Source organism: Chlorocebus sabaeus, chromosome 14, assembly GCF_047675955.1.
Source record: "Chlorocebus sabaeus isolate Y175 chromosome 14, mChlSab1.0.hap1, whole genome shotgun sequence".
NCBI classification, from domain to species: Eukaryota; Metazoa; Chordata; class Mammalia; order Primates; family Cercopithecidae; genus Chlorocebus; species Chlorocebus sabaeus.
This window is the reverse complement of record NC_132917.1, coordinates 86309896-86330597: the sequence shown is the minus strand read 5'-3', so window position 1 is coordinate 86330597 and position 20702 is coordinate 86309896. Positions and strand designations below refer to the sequence as shown.

Genomic DNA, 20702 nt, shown 5'->3' with positions numbered 1-20702 from the left:
AATATTTCTTGATTGGATAAGGAGAGGGAATAAACAAGTAAAATGTATAGGACATCAGACATTGTGGGAGGGAATACTGCAGTTTTAAATGGAGTGTGTAAGGAATACCTTACCTGGAAGGGGTTATCTGAGCAAATATTAGAAAGACATAAGGGGGGTAAGTCATGTAAAAGGGTGGTGGAGAAAAGCATCCCAGGCAGCAGGATTAGCTGGTGTAGAGGCTTGACATATTCAAGCAAAGGGCAGATGAGGCTAGAGTGAATTGAGTAAGGGGAGAACAGGAGCAAATGAGGTCAGAGAGGGAGCAAAAAGTTTATTGTGGCAGTCCTTGGAAGCCATTGTAATAATTTTATTTTAGGCCAGGTGCAGGGGCTCATGTCTGTAATCCCAGCACTTTGGAAAGCCAAGGTGGGAGGATCACCTAAGCCCAGGAGTTTGAAAGCAGCCTGGGCGACATAGCAAGATCCTGTTTCTACAAAAAATTAAAAATTAGCTGGGGATGGTGGTGCATGCCTGTAGTCCCAGCACTTGGGAGGGAGGACCATTTGAGTCCAGGAGGTTGAGGCTGCAGTGAGCTGTGATTGCACCTCTACACTCCAGCCTGGGTGACAGGGCAAGACTCTGTCTCAAACAAACAAAAGAAAGTGTTTCATGTTCTGGGTGGGATGGGAAGAGAATGCTGAGCCAGGGGATTGATAATTGACTGTTATTTGGTTTAAAACCAAGGCTGGGCACAGTGGCTCACACCTGTAATCCCAGCACTTTGGGAGGCCGAGGAGGGTGGATCACTTGAGCCTAGGAGTTTGAGACCAGCCTGGGCAAGAGAGGCAGACCCTGTATCTACAAAAAAATTTAAAAATTAGCGAAGTGTGATGGTACACACCTGTAGTCCCAGCTATGTGCCAGAGGCTGAGGTGGGGATATGGCTTGTTCCTGGGAGGTCGAGGTTGCAGTGAGCCATGATAGTGCCACTATACTCCAGCCTGGGCAACAGAGTGAGACCTTGTCTCAAAAATAAAAATCAATCAATATATAAAATACTACACAAAAGATTGATTGATTGATAGAGATGGAGTCTTGCTATGTTGGCCAGGTTGATCTTGGCCTCAAGCAGTCCTTCCACCTTGGCCTCCCAAAGTGTGCAAAAAAAAATATATATACACACATATATATGTATATGTGTATATATCTATATGTATATTTTAACTCAGTTCTGTTCTTGATCGCTGTGACCTTTCATCTTTGTGTTTAAAACTGTAATCTTTTTCCTGCTCACACGTCTTCCACCACTCTTCAAAGCAATTAAAAAATATTCTTTGTTTAGTTGCTTGCTTTTGTCTGTCTTCTTCATTAACAGGCTTTTTCCTATGTTACTCTTTTTCCATGTTGTGTAAATGTCCACTTCTTGTGTGTTAATATTTAAGATTATTACTAGAAGCTTTGCCTGGAATAATGGTGGTTAAAATGTGGGTGGATGCAGACAAGACTTCTTTTCTTTTGTTCTTTCCCAACCATTGTCCATTTTGTGTGAGTTTAGTTATGCAGTGGACAGTGCTCCTGTTTGTGTGTTATTCAAACATGTGGCAGTACAAATATTTGTGTCTTTAAGGAGTCAGATGTGAAGTGGGTGGTGGTGGTAGTAAATTCCTGTCTGTTTCTCTGTTAACCTAGGAAAGTATAGATACCATGAGTAACATATATTTATAGCACCTACAGAAGCAGCTCAAATTATTTCTGCAGCAGGTGATACCCTGTCAGTCCCAGCCCCTGCAGTTCAGCCTGAGGAATCTTTAAAAACTGATTACCCTGAAATTGGTGAAGGAAAACCCACACCTGCGCTTTCAGGTAATTTAATTATTTCTATTTGTTCTTTTATGAATGATATGCTCATCAGAACTATTTAATGCCTAGGCAACACGTAGGCACTATGTATACATTTACACTAGGTTCAGGTCTTCAGACTTTCTTAGGAAATTTTAAAAATTTAAATGTCCAAATACATCTTTTTAAACAAGGAGATTAAAGACTGATTCCTATTTCTTCATTTTGGAATCATTAAGAGTAATGATAATGGTTTTAGAATTCTTACCACAAAAATCCCCTGTGTTGATACAACTGGTCAGTACAAATGATGCTGGTTTTTATATCCCTGTTAGCTATTAAAATTCTGTGCTGAAATTTGATTTCCTCTTATTTACTTTTGCTGCAAGAAGAAGCATCTTCATCTTCTATAAGGGAGCGACCACCTGAAGAAGTTGCAGCTCGCCTTGCACAACAGGAAAAACAAGAACAAGTTAAAATTGAGTGTATGTAAACCAGACAGCTTCTTAAGGATTTTGGGTCATCTCCCAGTTGCTCTCTTCTTAAACTATCAGCACAAGTTTGTCATCTGTCAGCTAGTTGTGGTTTCTTTTGTTGCTATTGTTGTTTTCTAGTGGCATTGCTTTATTCACCACCTTCATTTCATCTAAACTTCTTTTACCCAAGTGACAAAGGCTATTCTTAGTGTATAGTTGGTGAAAACTCCAAATAATACTAAAGATTATGTTAGCGCTAAAGATTATTTATACTCTGGGTAACAGAAATTGATTATTTATGTTTTAACAGCTTGCCTAAAAGTCCTTTATTTATTTTTTTGAGACAGGCTCTTTTTCTGTCACCCAGGCTGGAGTGCGGTGGCACTGTCATGGCTCACTGCAGCCTCAGCCTCCCAGGCCAAAGCCATCGTCCCACCTCAGCCTCCTCTGTAGCTGGGACTACAGGTGTGCGTACCACCATACCCAGCTAATTTTTAAAAAAATGTTTATATACACAGGCATCTCACTATGTTGCCTAGACTGATCTCGTACTCCTGGACTCAAGTGATCCTCCCACCTTGGACTCCCAAAGTGCTGGGATTACAGGCGTGAGCCCCTGTACCCAGCCCTAAGAGTCTTTTATTAATAATTGTCAATTTATAATTGTAAATAACTGTTTGTTAATAATTGTAAATTTATTTGTTGGAATCAGAATGGCTTACACTGCCTTATCATCTAGCCTCTGGCTTCTCTAGTAGTGCTCTCGTCTGACACTGGTGGGGCATGGAATGTTCTACACATTGCTGGTTTCCAGCTAACAAGCATATTCCTTTTTAAGTTTCAATTGTGTGGGTTTTTTGTTTGTTTGTTTTTAAGAGATGGGCTCTTGCTATGTTGGTCAGGGTAGTGTTGGACTCTTGGCCTCAAGAAGTCCTCCCACCTTGGCCTCCCAAAGTGCTGGGATTACAGGCATGAGCTATCACGCCTGGCCAAGTTTTTTATTATTATTTTTGCTGTCCTTGGTAGGTCAGGATTCTTAAATTTTTCGATGGTTTAAACAAGGTAATAGATACTTATAAATTTATTTTTCTGTCTTAAAGCACATGTAACATAATTTTTTGTACTGTGCTATAATATGTTGATGTCTCTGGAGGTCGTGGGATATAGCTTTTTGCTGGACAGAGAGTTGTTTAAGTACTCATGGCAGCTGTTTATAGTTTTTTGATCTCCTTATCATTTGTTTTGTTCCTGTTTCCCTTGTAATGTACTGGTTCTACCCTACCCTGAGGAACCAAGTTTCTTAGAATAGCATAGGTGTCATTCTGTGCCTATGGCATTAGTTTTGCTACTTGGATTTGGATTTTTGTTTTTCATTTTTTGTATTCTTCTGATTGTGTTACAAATATTTTAGAATATTTAATAAATGACTTCTAAGCAAAATGGTTTTTTTTTCCTACTCCTTTTTTCTTTTAGTTCTATTTTTTCTTCACTTTTCACTTTTCTCTCTTTATCACTTGGGCACCTTGAAATTAAGTTATAAATGTAAGATGGAGATGTCTGCTGTTTCAGCTCTTCTTTTCCTTGCCTGGTTCCTCTCATCTTTCATTTTGGGCAAAGTGAAAATTTTCAGAATTTTATCTCTCACCTCTTAATTCTCCCTCAAACTTGACTTTAAAAATACACATGCATGCATTTGCATGTGAAATATTTATCAAGGATCAAAGGATAGTGACTAGACCTCTGAAGAGGGCTGGAAGCAGCAGGTGCCTCCCAGCAGCCCACTTTCTGTGGCCTCCATAAAGTAGCTCACAACTACCTGTACTTGATGTCCACTGTTCACTCACGCATGTCATGGGATCCAGATACCACAGTTTCTCTCCCTTGCCCCTTTCTCTCTTTGTATCCCCTGCTCTTGTTTCACTTCTATCACTTCTGTCAATTTCTTTTGATTTTCTCCTTATTAGTTTTCCTCTTTTATCTTGCAGAGGTACCATTTGTAGTTCATCAGGTTCCATTTGTTCATTGCTAGTTTATGCTTCTTTTGCTCAAAATCATCTTTTTTTCTCACTTGTCAAATATATTTTTTTATTTTTTGCCATGTGATATCATTTATTTATTTATTTATTCATTCATTCATTCATTCATTTAGAGACAGAGTCTCACTCTGTCACCCAGGCTGGAGTGCAGTGGTGCAGTCTCGGCTCACTGCAACCTCTGACTCCCAGGTTCACACGATTCTCCTGCCTCAGCCTCCCAAGTAGCTGGGACTATAGGCACCCACCACCATGCCTGGATAATTTTCGTATTTTTAGTAGAGATGGGGTTTCACAGTGTTGGCCAGCCTGATCTCGAACTCGACCTCAGGTGATCTGCCTGCCTCAGACTTCCAAGGCGCTGGGATTACAGGCGTGAGCCACTGCACCGGCCCATTTATTATTAAATTAGTATTCTTACTAGCCTTCTTTCTTCAAATGACTTTTTTTTTTTTTTTTGCATTTTAGTAAATTATCTAAAATGGTTGTTTGCTTTACTTTTTGGTATTCCTGAGACAGCATATAGAAATGTGATCTTAACCAGGTGCCTCTTGAACATGGTGTCTGCTATTTCTTGAGTCCTTTTGTGGAAGAACACTGTCCATTTCAAGTTGCCTTTGGGTTTTGTTTTGGGTTTTTTTATTTGTCTTTTTCTTTCTCCTGTCTGTTTTCTTATGTCTTGTCAATATAAGTGTTTTGCTATGAGTATTCCTTCTTGCTAAGGGGATGAAAATGGGCACTTCTTTTTCCCTTTGGGTCTGTACGATTGTTGTTTAAAATGAAGAAAGCCGATGGATTTGTTGAGTTTATAGCTACAAATATGTAAAAGGGGCTATATTGTCCTAAACCTTGTTTCTACCATTTGAAATACATTACCCTTCTTTAAATAATTTTGAGAAAAAAAAAAACACTTTTTATTTTCAAAAAGTTTAGATATACAGAAAAGAAAAAGTAGGCTGGGCACGGTGGCTCATGTCTGTAATCCCAGCACTTTGAGAGGCTGAGGTGGGCAGATCATGAGGTCAGGAGATCGAGACCATCCTGGCTCACACGGTTAAACCCCGTCTCTACTAAAAATACAAAAAAATTAGCCAAGCGTGGTGGCAGGTGCCTGTAGTCCCAGCTACTCAGGAGGCTAAGGCAGGAGAATCACATGAACCTGGGAGGCAGAGGTTGCAGTGAACTGAGATCACACCACTGCACTCCAGCCTGGGCGATAGAGTGAGACTCCATCTCCAAAAAAAAAACAGGCACAGTGGCTCACGCCTGTAATCCCAACACTTTGGGAGGCCGAGGCAGGCAGATCAGGAGGTCAGGAGATCAAGACCATCCTGGCTAACATGGTGAAACCCCGTGTCTACTAAAATATACAAAAAAATTAGCCAGGCATGGTGGCAGGCGCCTGTAGTCCCAGCTACTCAGGAGGCTGAGGCAGGAGAATCACATGAACCCAGGAGGTGGAGTTCACAGTGAGCCGAGATCGTGCCGTTGCACTCCAGCCTGGGCAACAGAGCAAGACTCCATCTCAAAAAAAAAAAGAAGTAATAAAGCTTCATAGATTTATCATTCAGACTAAATTATCAGTATTTTACCATACTTTTTTTTTTTTTGAGATGGAGTCTTGCTCTGTTGCCCAGGCTGGAGTGCAGTGGCGCGATCTCGGCTCACTGCAACCTCCACCTCCCGGGTTCAAGCTGTTCTCCTGCCTCAGCCTCCCGAGTAGCTGGGACTACAGGCACCCGCCACCATGCCCGGCTAATTTTTGTATTTTTAGTAGAGATGAGGTTTCACCACATTGGTCAGGCTGGTCTCAAACTCCTGACCTTGTGATCCACCCAGCTCGACCTCCCAAAGTGCTGGGATTATAGGCGTGAGCCACCGCACCCACCCTTTACCGTACTGTTAAGTGAAACTTTGATTCCCTAAATTTGAGTCTCGTGTATTTTGTTGTTCCTTTTTAAATTTTTTGGGAAATGCAATGGAAGACTAAATAGGAGAACAGCAAAAGTTTAGTCATTTATGGGGTAGGGATTTGTTTTTTAACTGTTCTTTTTTTTTTTTTTTTTTTAAGCTCTAGCCAAGAGCTTAGAAGATGCTCTGAGGCAAACTGCAAGTGTCACTCTGCAGGCTATTGCAGCTCAGAATGCTGCGGTCCAGGCTGTCAATGCACACTCCAACATATTGAAAGCCGCCATGGACAATTCTGAGGTGAGCCCAGTGAATGATTAGAAGATTTTTAGCTGTTATGACTTGGGGGTCAAAAAGAAAAATCGGGGGTGAAGAGAAGTGTAATATTTAATAGACTGTTTTCTTCTTTGTGATATGGGCTTTCTCTCACTAGGGGAAGATACCTTTTTTTGTTATTGTTTCGAGACGGAGTCTTGCTCTGTCGCCTGGGCTGGAGTCCAGTGGTGCAATCTCGGCTCACTGCAACCTCCACCTACCAGGTTCAAGTGATTCTCCTGCCTCAGCTTCCCAAGTAGCTGGGATTATAGGCACCCGTCACCATACCCAGCTAATTTTTGTACTTTTAGTAGATACAGGGTTTGCCATTTTGGCCAGGCTGGACTGGAACTCTTGACCTCAAGTGATCTGCCTGCCTCGGCCTCCCAAAATGTTGGGATTGCAGGCGTGAGCCACTGTGCTTGGCCTTAGAGTAATTATCTTTAAAAAACAAAATGAAAAAAGCCTTTAAATTTTTTAGAATGAATTTTATACATTGTGCTTTATTTTATCTTACAACACTGATGCAGTAATTAGTTCAGATTTGCTTTCATATTTTAATAGTGCTTAACTGTTTTTGTTGTTTGCTTTAAAATTGCTATTTCCATAGATAAACTTTTAAAGATACTTTTCAAACTTGACCTGCAGTTTTAAGAAATAATACAGAGAGATGCCATGTTCCCTGAAACACCTGCTATTTTAAATGTTTATGATTATTTAATTTATGCTAAACACTTCAAAGAATGAAGTAATAACATTGATTTTTCAAAATTTAATACTGGGACCCAATAAATTATTTTATAATTACATTAAGTTACTTACTATGTATAAATGTATCTCTATTCCAGGTCATTTAAGGAGTAAATTGAAATAAAATACATAAATTATTAATCTTAAAGATCAGGATCATACATGGTCAGCAAAGTTACTGTGCCGTCATAACTGTAGTTTTTAAAAAAAATTTACACACACTTTACATTGTTTCAGTCCTATGTACTTATATTACAAAAGAGTTTAATTAGACCTCTGATATTAGTAGCAAGAAACTATAACCTTTGAAAACTTAAGGAAAATTCCATTTTAGTCAAAGTCCAAGAAAAATACTTAAATATCAGAGTTCAGTCAGCGAAGTGGAAACCACTCAGGAAATTTAATTTGCTCGTTACAGATATGGGAAGGCTAGAAGTTGCATGATGTCAGGGTATTGGGTTCAAACCCAAGTAGACCAGTATCCCTCAGAAGGACACAGATTAGAAGCTTTAAATGCCGTGTTACTACTTGGGTATAAGGGTACACAAGGTGGTATTTCGTCTTCCCAGTGCACATAATGTGTAGCACATGGTGATTAGACAGTGTAAAATCTATTGCAGTCAAGATTTTATAACCTAACGGTAGCAGTTAACAGATTAGAGTATTAGCTAATGTACAAAATAATTAGAAAAATGTATGAACACGTTTTGAAATGTTAAGAATGAATTCCAGCTTTCGTTTTTTCTAGTAGAAGCTACAGGTGCACATGTAATTTCTAGTATATGCTGAATAACTTTCACAAAGCAGTCTTTATGAAGAATTGGATTTGGTAATAGTGGGATTTAGTTTGATTGTGGGGGAATCTGTGTCTTTTACAGAGTAGGTTTTCCTTGGACCTCTGTAAGCAGGAGTACCTTCATCAAGGGTGATAAATGTTGGCCCCCAGATATGTCATTGACATTTACATGCTTTGTGATTCTATTTGGGTTGGTTCATGTGGCCCAAATCAGCATCCATTCTTTTTTTTTTTTTTTTTTTTTTGAGACAGTCTCGCTCTGTCACCAGGCTGGAGTGCAGTGGCGTGATCTCTGCTCACTGCAGCCTCCACCTCCCAGGTTCAAGCAGTTCTCCTGCCTTAGCCTCCCAAGTAGCTGAAATTACAGGTGCCCACCACCACACCTGGCTAATTTTTGTATGTTTAGTAGAGAGAGGGTTTCACTATGTTGGCCAGGCTGGTCTCGAACTCCTGACCTCAAGTAATCCACCTGCCTCCCCCTCCCAAAGTGCTGGGATTATAGGCACAAGCTGCCATGCTTGGCACCAAATCAGTATCCATTTTTGATGTATTTTATTTTCAAGATGACTAAAGTGGGCCAGGTACAGTGGCTCATGCCTGTAATCCCAGCACTGTGGGAGGCTGAGGTAGGCAGATCATTTGAGGTCAGGAATTCAAGACCAGCCTGACCAACATGGAGAAACCCCATTTCTACTAAAAATATATAATTAGCTGGGCATAGTGGCCCATGCCTGTAATCCCAGCTACTCGGGAGACTGACACAAGAGAATCACTTGAACCTGGGAGGCGGAGGTTGTGGTGAGCCAAGATCGAGCCATTGCACTCTAGCCTGGGCAACAAGAGTGAAACTCCATCTCAAAAAAAAAAAAGGCTGGTCGCTGTAGCTCACGCCTTAATCCCAGCACTTTGGGAGGCCGAGGTGGGCGGATCACGAAGTCAGGAGATCGAGACCATCGTGGCTAACACGGTGAAAACCCATCTCTACTAAAAATACAAAAAGCTAGCCGGGCGAGGTGGCCAGCGCCTGTAGTCCCAGCTACTCGGGAGGCTGAGGCAAGAGAATGGCGTGAACCCAGGAGGCGGAGCTTGCAGTGAGCCAAGATTGTGCCACTGCACTCCAGCCTGGGTGACAGAGCCAGACTCTGTCTCAAAAAAAAAAAAAAGAAAAAAAGACTAAAGTGGGAACTCACTGAAACATCAACTTTATTTTTCACATCATAAGATATACTTTGCAAAATTTTACATAGAACATTCTTTTTTTTTTTTTTTTTTTTTTTTTTGAGATGGAGTATTCTGTCGCCCAGTCTGAGTGCAGTAGCATGATCTCAGCTCACTGCAACCTCCGCCTCCCAGGTTCAAGCGATTCTCCTGCATCAGCCTCCCGAGTAGCTGGGATTACAGGCGCCCGTCACCACACCCATCTTAGTAGAGACGGGGTTTCACCATATTGGCCAGGCTGGTCTCGAACTCCTGACCTCAGGTGATCTGCTCACCTCAGACTCCCAAAGTGCTGGGATTACAGTTGTGAGCCACTGCTCCCGGCTACATAGAACATTTAAAAAGCAATACATAAAGAAAAATACAAATATTTCTTCTAAACGTGTGGGCTCTTAACCTAGAGTTGAGTCTGTAGATAGAATTCAGGTGCTCATTGAACTTGAAGGAGGGAAACATCTTTATTTTCCCGAGCCTCAAATTGAAATTTAAAACCATTTTCTTCAACTATGAATACTGGCAGCAAACCACAGTAGTGTTAGCAGTACTGTGACCATGTCACCAATAGAAAGCACAGATGTTTTCAGATCACATTATAGTACTTGCAGATCTCTTGAATATTATGTATGCTCATCACTAGTTCTAAATAGGGTATTTATTAGTTTTACCACTAGATCTTGTTTATTATTTCACATTTTTTTTGTTTTTGAGACAGGGTCTTGCTCTGTCACCCAGGCTGACAGAGTGTGTGTGATTACTCTGTCACAGAGTAATGGTGTGGTGGTGTGATTACGGCTCAGTGTGGCCTCATCCCGGGCTCAAATGATCCTCCCACATCAGCCCCTCAAGTAGTTAGCACCACAGGCATGAACCACTACGCCTGGCTGTTTTTTTTATTTTGTTGAAATGGGGTCTCCCTATATTGTTCAGGCTGGTCTCAAACAACTGGGCTTAAGTGATTCTGCTAGAGTGCTGGGATTACAGGCATGAGCCACTGAACCACGTCTAGGCCCTGAGTGTTCTGGGTACCTTGCACCCCCTCATAATGTGAGCCTCTTGCTGCACTTAGTGCTATTAGTGTTAGAGGGTTTTCTTCCTAATATATTCCCTAAATATAAAAGTGGCAATCAGTTCCATAGCTGGAGAAAAACATGTTGGATCTGCCTAAGATTTTCAATGAAAACTTTTTTTTTTTTGAGAAGGAGTCTTGCTGTGTCACCAGGCTGGAGTGCAGTGGCGTGATCTCAGCTCACTGCAACCTCCGCCTCCTGGGTTCAAGCGATTCTCCTGCCTCATCCTCCCTAGTAGCTGGGATTACAGGCGCCCACCACCACACCCAGCTAATTTTTGTATTTTTAGTAGAGGCGGGGTTTCACCATGTTGGCCAGGATGGTCTCGATCTCTTGACCTCGTGATCTGCCCATCTCAGCCTCCCGATGTGCTAGGATTATAGGCGTGAGCCAATGCGCCTGGCCAAAATTTTTTTTTTTTTTTTTTTGAGAGGGAGTCTCGCTCTGTGGCCCAGGTTGGGGTGCAGTGGCCAGATCTCAGCTCACTGCTAGCTCCGCCTCCCGGGTTTACACCATTCTGCTGCCTCAGCCTCCCGAGTAGCTGGGACTACAGGCGCCCGCCACCTCGCCTGGCTAGTTTTTTGTATTTTTTGTAGAGACAGGGTTTCACTGCGTTAGCCAGGATGGTCTCGATCTCCTGACCTCGTGATCCGCCCGTCTCGGCCTCCCAAAGTGCTGGGATTACAGGCTTGAGCCACCGCGCCCAGCCATCTTTTTTTTTTTAAATACACAATTCACATACCATAAGAGTCACCACAAGGGAGGTTTTTGACAATAGTTGACTTACATGTAACTAATTAGGAAGAGTAATTCTTTAGAGTAACATTTAGGAGGAATAAGGATCATATAAATATGTAAACCTGCTATTTATCCTTAAACTCTGATTTTGGTTTGTACATCCTTTTGAGACTCTTAAAAAAAAAAAAACTCCCCTTAGAAAATGCTTATATGGCCGGGCACTGGCTCATGCTTATAAGCCTTAAATTAAGAACATAAGCCTTAAATTAAGAGTTCTTACTCTGCAGAAATATTGCATATAAATTTTTACCTTTGACTTTAATGTCACATGTTTCTGTGTTTAATCTTGTTGGGCTATCATATGACAATAATAGCAATTATTTATTATATAATTAAAATGTTTTGTTTAGATTGCAGGTGAGAAGAAATCTGCTCAGTGGCGCACAGTGGAGGGTGCATTGAAGGAACGCAGAAAGGCAGTAGATGAAGCTGCCGATGCCCTTCTCAAAGCCAAGTAATTACTCATGGACTTTAACAAGTAATTAGGGCCTCCTGGTGGCTTTCTTTGGGCTGGGTTTTTTTGTGTTGTCTGTATAGAATAAAGAGGAGGTAGAGAAACCCTTCCTTCCCTTTTCCACCTGTGCTTGTTCTGAATTGGCATTAGGAACTCGTACAAAGGTGTAAAAAGAGAGAAGGAATAAAATATAATTAGTCCAAGGAGAATCACTTGAACCCAGGAGGCAGAGGTTGCAGTGAGCTAAGATTGTGCCACTGCACTCCAGCCTAAGCAACAGAGCGAGACTCCATCTCAAAATGTATATGTATAAAATTAGGCCAGAATAAATTTGGCAGAAACTTATATGAAGGATTTTTTTTTTTTAATTCATGGTCTTGCTCTGTCACCCATGCAGGAGTACAGGGGCATGATCAGGGCTCACTGCAGCCTCAACCTCCCGGGATCAAGCCATCCTCCCGCCTCAGCCCCCTGAGTAGCGGGGACTGGCGTGAGCCACCATACCCAGACGTATAGAGGATCTTATATAAAAGTCAGTTTTGCTTTGGATTATTGCTTAGGTGATATGTCTCTTCAGATGTACTGAGATTCTGCTGTAGTTTTTACTGGGTACAGTTTTTTTTACTGGGGACAGTTTTTTTTACTGGGACAGTTTGGGCAGTTTATCAGAATGTAGAAAGTATGTCACAATCTGTTTGCCTTAACAACCAAAATAGTGAGTATGTAATAGGTATGCCACCTTGACCTTGATTCCTGGACGTTGGCTAAAACTAGCATTGAACAAGCATACCCAGATGTAAGATCAACCTCTGTTGGTGGAAACCTATATTTGACTAAAGATCCTCATCAGCAGTATGGAATAGTTATTTGTCACTCAAAATTTTCCTGTCTTTCTTAAGAAAATATTTATTCTTAGTAGAGAAAGAAGTCTTTGATAAAACTAGCATATCTTTTAGGAGATTTAAGGCATTATGCTCTTATCACTTTGAGTTCTGTGTTTTATGGTGGGTAGACCACAGTCTGTATGACTTACGAAACATTCTGAGTCGTGAGGGCTCCCTGAGTCCCAGTTAAGTATTTGCTCAGTGAGGTTTTTGGCCTTCTCCTGTGCCTTTGCCTTCCTTAGCTCTCTCTCACTGGTTGGTGAGTCAGGTTGATCCTTGCAAGAGCTGCTGTTTATTGCATGCTCATGATTCGGCCAGGCACTAAGTACTTCTCATGAATTAACTTCTCTTCCTTACACGAAAGCGTGTAGGAAATGAAAGGCTGATATGGGAGCTGAATCTGGGGATCTTATTCTAAAGTCTGGGTCACTCCATATACCATATTCCCTCTCTGGTTCACTCTAGTAAATCTAGCTTCTAACCAAGATGTTTTCAGTTGTTGATGAGAAAAGCCTCTCGTTTATTGACTCCAAAAAAGCACTGATGCTCGTCCAAAGGTAGTGAGTTAGCTCAGTTGATTGTTCACAGTCAGTTATGGATGGAACTCTCTCGCGCTAGTCTTTCCTCTCTTCTTACTATTGCACTTGACTAGTCTTTAAAAAAAAGAAAAAGCAGTTATATTTCTTTCATTGACTTTTCTTTTCGTTTTTTAAAATAAAATAGAGACATGGTTTCCCTATGTTGCCCAGGCAGGTCTTGAACTCCTGGACTCAAGTGATCCTCCTGCCTTGGCCTCCCAAAGTGCTGGGATTACAGGCATCAGCCAGTACTCCTGGCCTCTTTCATAGACTTAACAATTATATACTGTACTGACATTAAAACTCTTTAATACAGTTGACAAGAAGTTATATTAAATCTTTGTTTTGTTGGTTTCCAGAGAAGAGTTAGAGAAGATGAAAAGTGTGATTGAAAATACAAAGAAAAAAGAGGTTGCTGGGGCCAAGCCTCATATATCTGCTGCAGAGGGTAAACTTCACAACATGATAGTTGATCTGGATAATGTGGTCAAAAAGGTATGTTTCCTACCTTATAATATTTTATATTTTAAAATATAATCTCTTAAAGGATTTTAAGGATTTAGGAAAACAGTAAATTCCTACCATCTCCCCCTCTTTTCTCCTGCAAAGTATATTAGTTGTTACTGTTTTAAAAAATTTGCCTTGGCTGGGTGTGGTGGTTCACACCTGTAATCCCAGCATTTTGGCAGGCTGAGGCGGGCAGATCACTTGAGCCCAGGAGTTTGAGACCAGCCTGGGCAACATGGTGTAAAACTCTGTTTCTACAAAAAATACAAAAAATTAAGTGGGCGTGTTGGTGTGCGCCTGTAGTCCTAGCTGCTCAGGAGACTGAGGTGAGAGGGTGGCTTGGGCCCGGGAGGTTGAGGCTGAAGTGAGCTGAGATGGTGCCACTGCACTCCATCCTGGGTGACAGAGTGAGACCCTGTCCAAAAAAAAAAAAATTTTTGCCTTGGACACCAATCAAGTGGATTGTTCGGTATTGTTGATACTTTCTATAATAGGTAACATTTTTGGTTATGATTATTGTCACTTATGAAAATGTCCATTTTGTAGCAGATCTTCTGGCTGCATTTATGTGATCTGTATGGAGGGAGGGGGCCTAGTAAGATGGGAAAGGGCCTGTCCATGGTATTTGAATAGGAATTAGAAGGAAACAAATAAGGCTTATGTTTCGTTTCTGAGCTTCAGATTTCCTTATACATTTCCAACAAAATGTAAACAAAAGAAGGAATACTACTTCTGTTTCTTGGAATGTTTGTGGTACTTTTTGTTCAATTTATCATATACCCTTTGTATTTGCTCAGGTCCAAGCAGCTCAGTCTGAGGCTAAGGTTGTATCTCAGTATCATGAGCTGGTGGTCCAAGCTCGGGACGACTTTAAACGAGAGCTGGACAGTATTACTCCAGAAGTCCTTCCTGGGTGGAAAGGAATGAGTAAGTACAACTGAAGTAATGTTTTTTTTTCGATGTTTTAACAACTAATCAACGAATCTAAACTTGCTTCATCTCCATCTTAGTCCAAATCCCTCTGACATGCATGCATATCTCTTTTTGTGTACAGTACAGTTTCAGCATTTTATTTTAACCACAATCATTACAGATGACACAGCCACGACAGTACTCTTGTAGTTTTAGCCATGATGAACATGAGTTTCAGCTAGTGTTTAATTTCATAATCCGTGATTGGTTCTGTTCTGATCTTTGCTGCTCAAAAAAAAAAAAGTTTGGAATTCAAGTGAACACAAGTGACATAACCTTGATGCTACTGAAGTGTTACTGTATATGTATAAGTATTTTAAAAAAACTTTGTTACTTTAAAAGTATTTGTAGTGAATTATTTAAAGCACACTTTATGTCTGCTCTGTGACAAAACAACACTTTGTTGAAAATGTACCTAGGGACCCTGCAATGAGAAAGGAACGAGCTGTCTGGCTATCCACTTCCTCAGGCTGAGACTACAGAGGACTTTGATGCTGAAGTCGTTTCATGGTGTAACTATAGTCACATTTCCCTGAAGTTCTGTGACAGTACTGAGAATCACAGAGATCACCCATCTCAGCAAAATTAAAATACTGTTTATTTTTATTTTTTTATTTTTCGTTGTTGCCTAGGCTGCAGTACAGTCCTCCACCTCCTGGGTTCAAGCGATCCTCCTGCCTCAGCTTCCCAAATAGCTGGGATTACAAGCGTGCAACACCACACCAGGCTAATTTTTTGTACCTTTTTTTTTTTTGAGACGGAGTTTTACTCTTGTTGCCTAGGCTGCAGTGCAGTGGCGCGATCTTGGCTCACTGCAACCTCCGCCTCCCAGGTTCAAGCAGTTCTCCTCCCTAAGCCTCCCAAGTAGCTGAGATTACAGGTGTGAGCCACTGCGCCCTACCAGTTTTTTTGTGCTTTTAGTATAGACAGGGTTTTGCCATTTTGGCCAGGCTGGTCTTGAACTCCTGACCTAAAGTGATCTGCTCACCTTGGCCTCCCAAAGTGCTGGGATTACAGGTGTGAGCCACCACACCTGGCTTAAAACACTGTTCAAATACTAGCATTTGTTAGAAAGGAGACTTCTCATGTCGTAGGCCTCTCCGGGCTGAAGGTATCAGGGTTGCCTCAAAGAACCATGGCTGGTCTAAGGAATGAAGTGAAACACCAGTGCAAGGATTTATAAACACTCTGCATCATGGCCATCCAGGGAGACTAAATGTCAAGAAGTGGAGTTAAGGCTGTCAAAAGATAACTCAGACGTTTAGCTCTTTGAATGCAGTTGACTCAGGAGGCAGATATCAGTTAGACTGTTGTCAAATAAAGTGACAGTACGATTTATGAGAGAGAATAATGTGGAGAAATACAAAGTTCAGTCTGAGACCAGTGACTCTTGTTTAGACACTGGATAGCTACCATCTAGCAAAGAGGGCATTGTGGACAGTTTGTCCTTGAGAAGGATACACTTGAGCCACATTGACACTGCTTCCCTCATCAGAATTTCTCAAGGGGTTGTCTGTGTTTCATTGAGGTTACAGTGGAAGCAGATGTGAGCACCTCAGAGACCTTCCCTGATTATATTCCTCCACAAACCACTGTACCTTATTACCTTATTTTATCTTCTTGAAATTCTTATTCATTGGCTTGCTTGTTGTCTCTTTGCATTAGATATATGTAAGCTCCTTGGCATAAACTTGACATTGGTAGTAGTAGGGAGTCTCCAGTGGCTCAAATAAAATGAAATTAGGTTGACAGGGCAGAACAAATTTTATTTGTGGAGAGTTAGATATGAGCATCAACCCTAAGAATTTGCATTCTGTCTTTGGTCTTCCTAGTAGACTAAATCCTACTAATTTTCCCAAGCCAGCTCTGACGTTTTTAACTTTTTTCTTTTTTTCTGCTTTTGAAAGTGCCTATCACAGATCTTTTTTTTTTTTTTTTTTTTTTTTTTTTTTTTTTTTTTTTTTAAGATGGAGTCTTGCTGTGTCAACCCAGGCTGGAGTGCAGTGGTGGGATCTTGGCTCACTGCAACCTCCGCCTCATGGGTTCAAGCGATTCGCCTGCCTCAGTCTCCCGAGTAGCTGGGATTACAGGCGTGCGCCACCACACCCAGCTAATTTTTTTGTATTTTTAGTAGAGACTGGGTTTCACCATGTTGGTCATGCTGGTCTCAAACTCCTGACCTCAAATTATCCATCTACCTCGGCCTTCCAAAGTGCTGGGATTATAGATGTGAGACACCATGCCTGGCTGCCTATCGTAAAACATGAAAATGTTAAACAGTGGTTCTCAACCGAGGGCATTTTGTTCCTCACATGACATTTGGCAGCACTGGGAGACATTTTTGTTTGCCACAACTGGAGGGAGCAACTGGAGGGAGCTACTAGCATGTAGTGGGTGGAGGCCAGACGTGCTGCTAAACATCCTGTAGTACACAGAATAGCCCCTTACAGCAGAGAACTGCCTGGACCGGAAGGTCAGTAGCACCAAGGTTGAGAAACCTGTGCTAAAGAAGGGTGCCATGTAGAAAGTGAAAGTCCCTTGTGAAGCAATCTCTGAGTTGTTTCTCCATTTAAATCTTTATTAATTTATTAAATGGAGTATATATTCACAATACAAAATTTGAAAGGTACAAATGGCATTTGAAGTTTCCCTCTCACACGGTGTTCCTCCTCAGGGACAACTGGTATTACTGATTTCCTGTGTATTTCTAGAGACAGTAATTATTCCATGATTATCCTAGCCCTCAGTGGATGTCCTCAACTCTGAAATCAGAATGCACTAAGACCTAAACCAAATTTGTTAGTACTGGTTTGTGTTATGAGGCATTTTGCTCTTATTATCATTTTTTTTTATTATACTTTAAGTTCTGGGATTGGTCTTATTATTATTTCCCTAAACAACAAATGTCCTGATGATGTTCACTACGTCCAGTACTCTTTCTGTGTTATCTGTAGCTGAGCAAGGTTCCAAACGTAATAATAGCTAGTGGTATTGGGCATTATTTTGTACTAGGCACTGAGTTCTAAGTGCGTCACATATATTAACTTATTTGAAATTCATAACAGCCTTATAAGGCAAATTTTGTTATTATCCCAGTTACATAGATGAGAAAACTGAGACAGAAAAGTAATTTGCGCAAGGTTGGGGTAGATCCGGGATTTCATTCTCCCTCACTAGCCTCACTATTCTCTGCCAGAATGATTTGTATCAGCAGCATGGGACTCTCTTTTAGCGTTTTGAGAAGAATGATGTAACTATAATAAGGAAGAAAATTTATTTCTGTGAGATTGACGGTGTAGGAGGGAGTGATGAACATCAGTTGATGTTCAGAGCCCCTTGGATGAAAAATACCAGTCTTTGGACGTGTTGAATACAAAGGTTATTAAGAAAGTCAGGACTGGCCAGGTGCAGTGACTTATACCTATAATCCTAGCACTTTGGGAGGCTGAGACGGGTGGATTGCCTGAGGTTAGGAGATCAAGACCAGCCTGGCCGATATGGTGAAACCCCATCTCTACTAAAAATACAAAAATTAGTTGAGCATGGTGGCGTGCGCCTGTGGTCCCAGCTACTTGGGAGGCTGAGGCAAGAGAATCACTTGAACCCGGTAGGTGGCGGTTACAGTGAGCCAAGATCGTGCTGCTACACTCCAGCCTGGGCAACAGGGGAGACTCCGTCAAAAAAAAAAAAAAAAAAAAAAGACGGTCAGGACATTCATACCAGGATGTTCAGCAGCTCATTCTGAGAGGCAGTAGCTGTGACTGGCTGCACTCCCCTCTCCTGTCACGTGTTCACACTGGGTGCTTGGGATACCTGTGATGGTGGTGGGGGACATCATTCCAGCTATATGGAATGCCATTTTTCCTTTACTCTCAAATCAGGCCACTGTAGTTCTTTGTTTAATTTGCACAGGTTAAATTAAAATTTAGTATGAATTCATTATTTTAAAAATTTCAAAGAAAAACTGAATTTATTAAGTATTTGAAATGTTAAGAGAGGCCTGGTACTGAGAACAGGGAGTCAAAACTGTGATTTAGTAAAATACTGTATGAACTAATAAAAATGTGAGGGATAAAAGAAAATTATAGTTTCTATGAAATGCTTAAGTTGAGGCCAGGCATGGTGGCTCATGCCTGTAATCCCAGCACTTTAGGAGGCTGAGGCGGGCAGATCATTTGAGGTCAGGAGTTCGAGACTAGCCTGGCCAACATAGTAAAACCCTGTCTCTACTAAAAATACAAAAATTAGCCAGGCGTGGTGGCACATGCCTGTAGTCCCAGCTGCTCGGGAGGCTGAGGCAGGAGAATTGCTTGAGCCCAAGAGGCGGGGGTTTGCAGTGAGCTGAGATTGCGCCAGTGCACTCCAGCCTGGGTGACAGAACAAGACTCTGTCTCAAAACAAAATTAAAAAAAAATGTTTAGGTTGCTGGGCACAGTGGCTCATGCCTGTAATCCCAGCACTTTGGGAGGCTGAGGCAGGCAAATCGCTTGAGCCCGGGAGTTCGAGACCAGCCTGGGCAACATGGCAAAACCCCATCTCTACAAAAAAATACAAAAATTAGCTGGGTATGGTGGCACACACCTCTAGTCCGAGTTACTTGGGAGGCTGAGGTGGGAGGATTGCTTGAGCCCAGCACTTGGAGGTTTCAGTGACCTGTGATTGCACCACTGCCCTCCAGGCTAGGCAACAGAGGAAGACTGTGTCTCAAAACAAAAAAACAAACAATTTAAGTTGATTACTGTGAAACAAAGATAAATCCTTTAAAACCAAAACCACAATATCAATGATTCTTTTATTTTCTAAAATGTTATTTACCTTGATTTTGTCTTGTTTTACAGTTTAAATTTTAGAAAATAGCTGTATCATTTCACTTTCCAGTATTCAAATAGCTTTTCCTGGTACTAGTCTCCGATTCCTTCTTGTTTCCTTTTAGATATTTCTGTTTAATGATCAATAACTAAAGTATGTGCATTCTTTCTTTTTTTTTTTTTCAAACTGTTCTGTTTTTTCCTTTGTAGGTATTTCAGACTTAGGTGAGTGTATATTTCACGTTTAAAGTCTTTTGTTTTGGATATTAAAAGACTAAAGTCTTTTTGTTGTGCCTATGATTTCTTACACAAAGCCATCTAAATAGATATAAAGTAGAATTATGTCACATGATAAATCTGAATTGGATATTTTTGGTATCCGAATGCTCTCAAGAACGAAAATGTTTCATCAAGTGATTGGAATCTTATAGATGTGAAGTGTGTGTGCGTGTGTGTGTGTGCACGTGCGCATGTGTAATATGGATTGTAACTGATTACTTTGGAGAATTTCAAACATTAAAAAGTAAGAAGAAAGCTAAAGAACTTCCAGGACCCATCACTCAGTTTTGTAGCCATCAGCATATGACCAATTTTGTCTCATCTATTCCCACTCCTCCTCAGCTTATATAGAAGCAGACTCAAATATCATACTCTTTCACTTGTAAATACTGTGAGTATGTTTCAAAAACATCACCATACTATTATCACACCTAAAACTTCTTAACAATTCCCTAGTCACCAAATGTCCATTCAGTGTTGGTATATCCTCTTTTGTTTCATAGAATGAGTTTTTACAATTTTTTATTCGAATTGATACCCATAAGATGTTCCACGTGTTGAGTTTAGTCAGTATATCTCTTGCCCCTTTTTGTTTTTTGCTTTTCAATGTATTTATTAAGAAATTGAGTCATTAGTCACATAGATTTTCCTACATTCTATATTTTGCTGTTGGAGCCGTAATTCTTCACTTCATCTTAGCCAAAAGACTAAGAAGAGATGGAGTCATAATTCTTTTTTTTTTCTTTTTTTTTTTTTTTTGAGACAAGGTCTTGCTCTGTCACCAGGCTGGAGTGGAGTGGCACAATTTCAGTTCACTGCAATCTCTGCCTCCTGGGTTCAAGCAATTCTTGTGCCTCAGCCTCCTGACTAGCTGTGATTACAGGCATGTGCCCCCACGCCTGGCTAATTTTTGTATTTTTAGTAGAGTCAGAGTTTTACCATGATGGCCAGGCTGGTCTCAAAACTCTTGGCCTAAAGTGATCCAGCCATCTCGGCCTCTTAAAGTGCTGGGATTATCGGCATCAGCCACTGCATCTA

At 41.0% G+C, this 20702-nt stretch overlaps 1 protein-coding gene across 14 annotated transcripts in view; it reads left to right on the top strand.

The window, feature by feature from the left end:
• The window catches only part of IMMT (inner membrane mitochondrial protein), a 52811-nt gene that overhangs the window by 22745 nt on the left and 9364 nt on the right, over positions 1-20702 (top strand). The window contains exons 5-11 of one of the 14 annotated variants that reach the window (XM_038007210.2): positions 1744-1845; positions 2214-2306; positions 6402-6538; positions 11533-11636; positions 13458-13593; positions 14403-14532; positions 19596-19610. In XM_038007210.2, the coding sequence (XP_037863138.1) occupies positions 1744-1845; positions 2214-2306; positions 6402-6538; positions 11533-11636; positions 13458-13593; positions 14403-14532; positions 19596-19610 (717 nt within the window). Of the gene's footprint in view, positions 1-1707; positions 1846-2210; positions 2315-6401; positions 6539-11532; positions 11637-13457; positions 13594-14402; positions 14533-19595; positions 19611-20702 lie in introns of those variants that run through there. The other 13 variants (XM_038007207.2, XM_038007204.2, XM_038007209.2 and 10 more) reach the window with 13 other exon arrangements.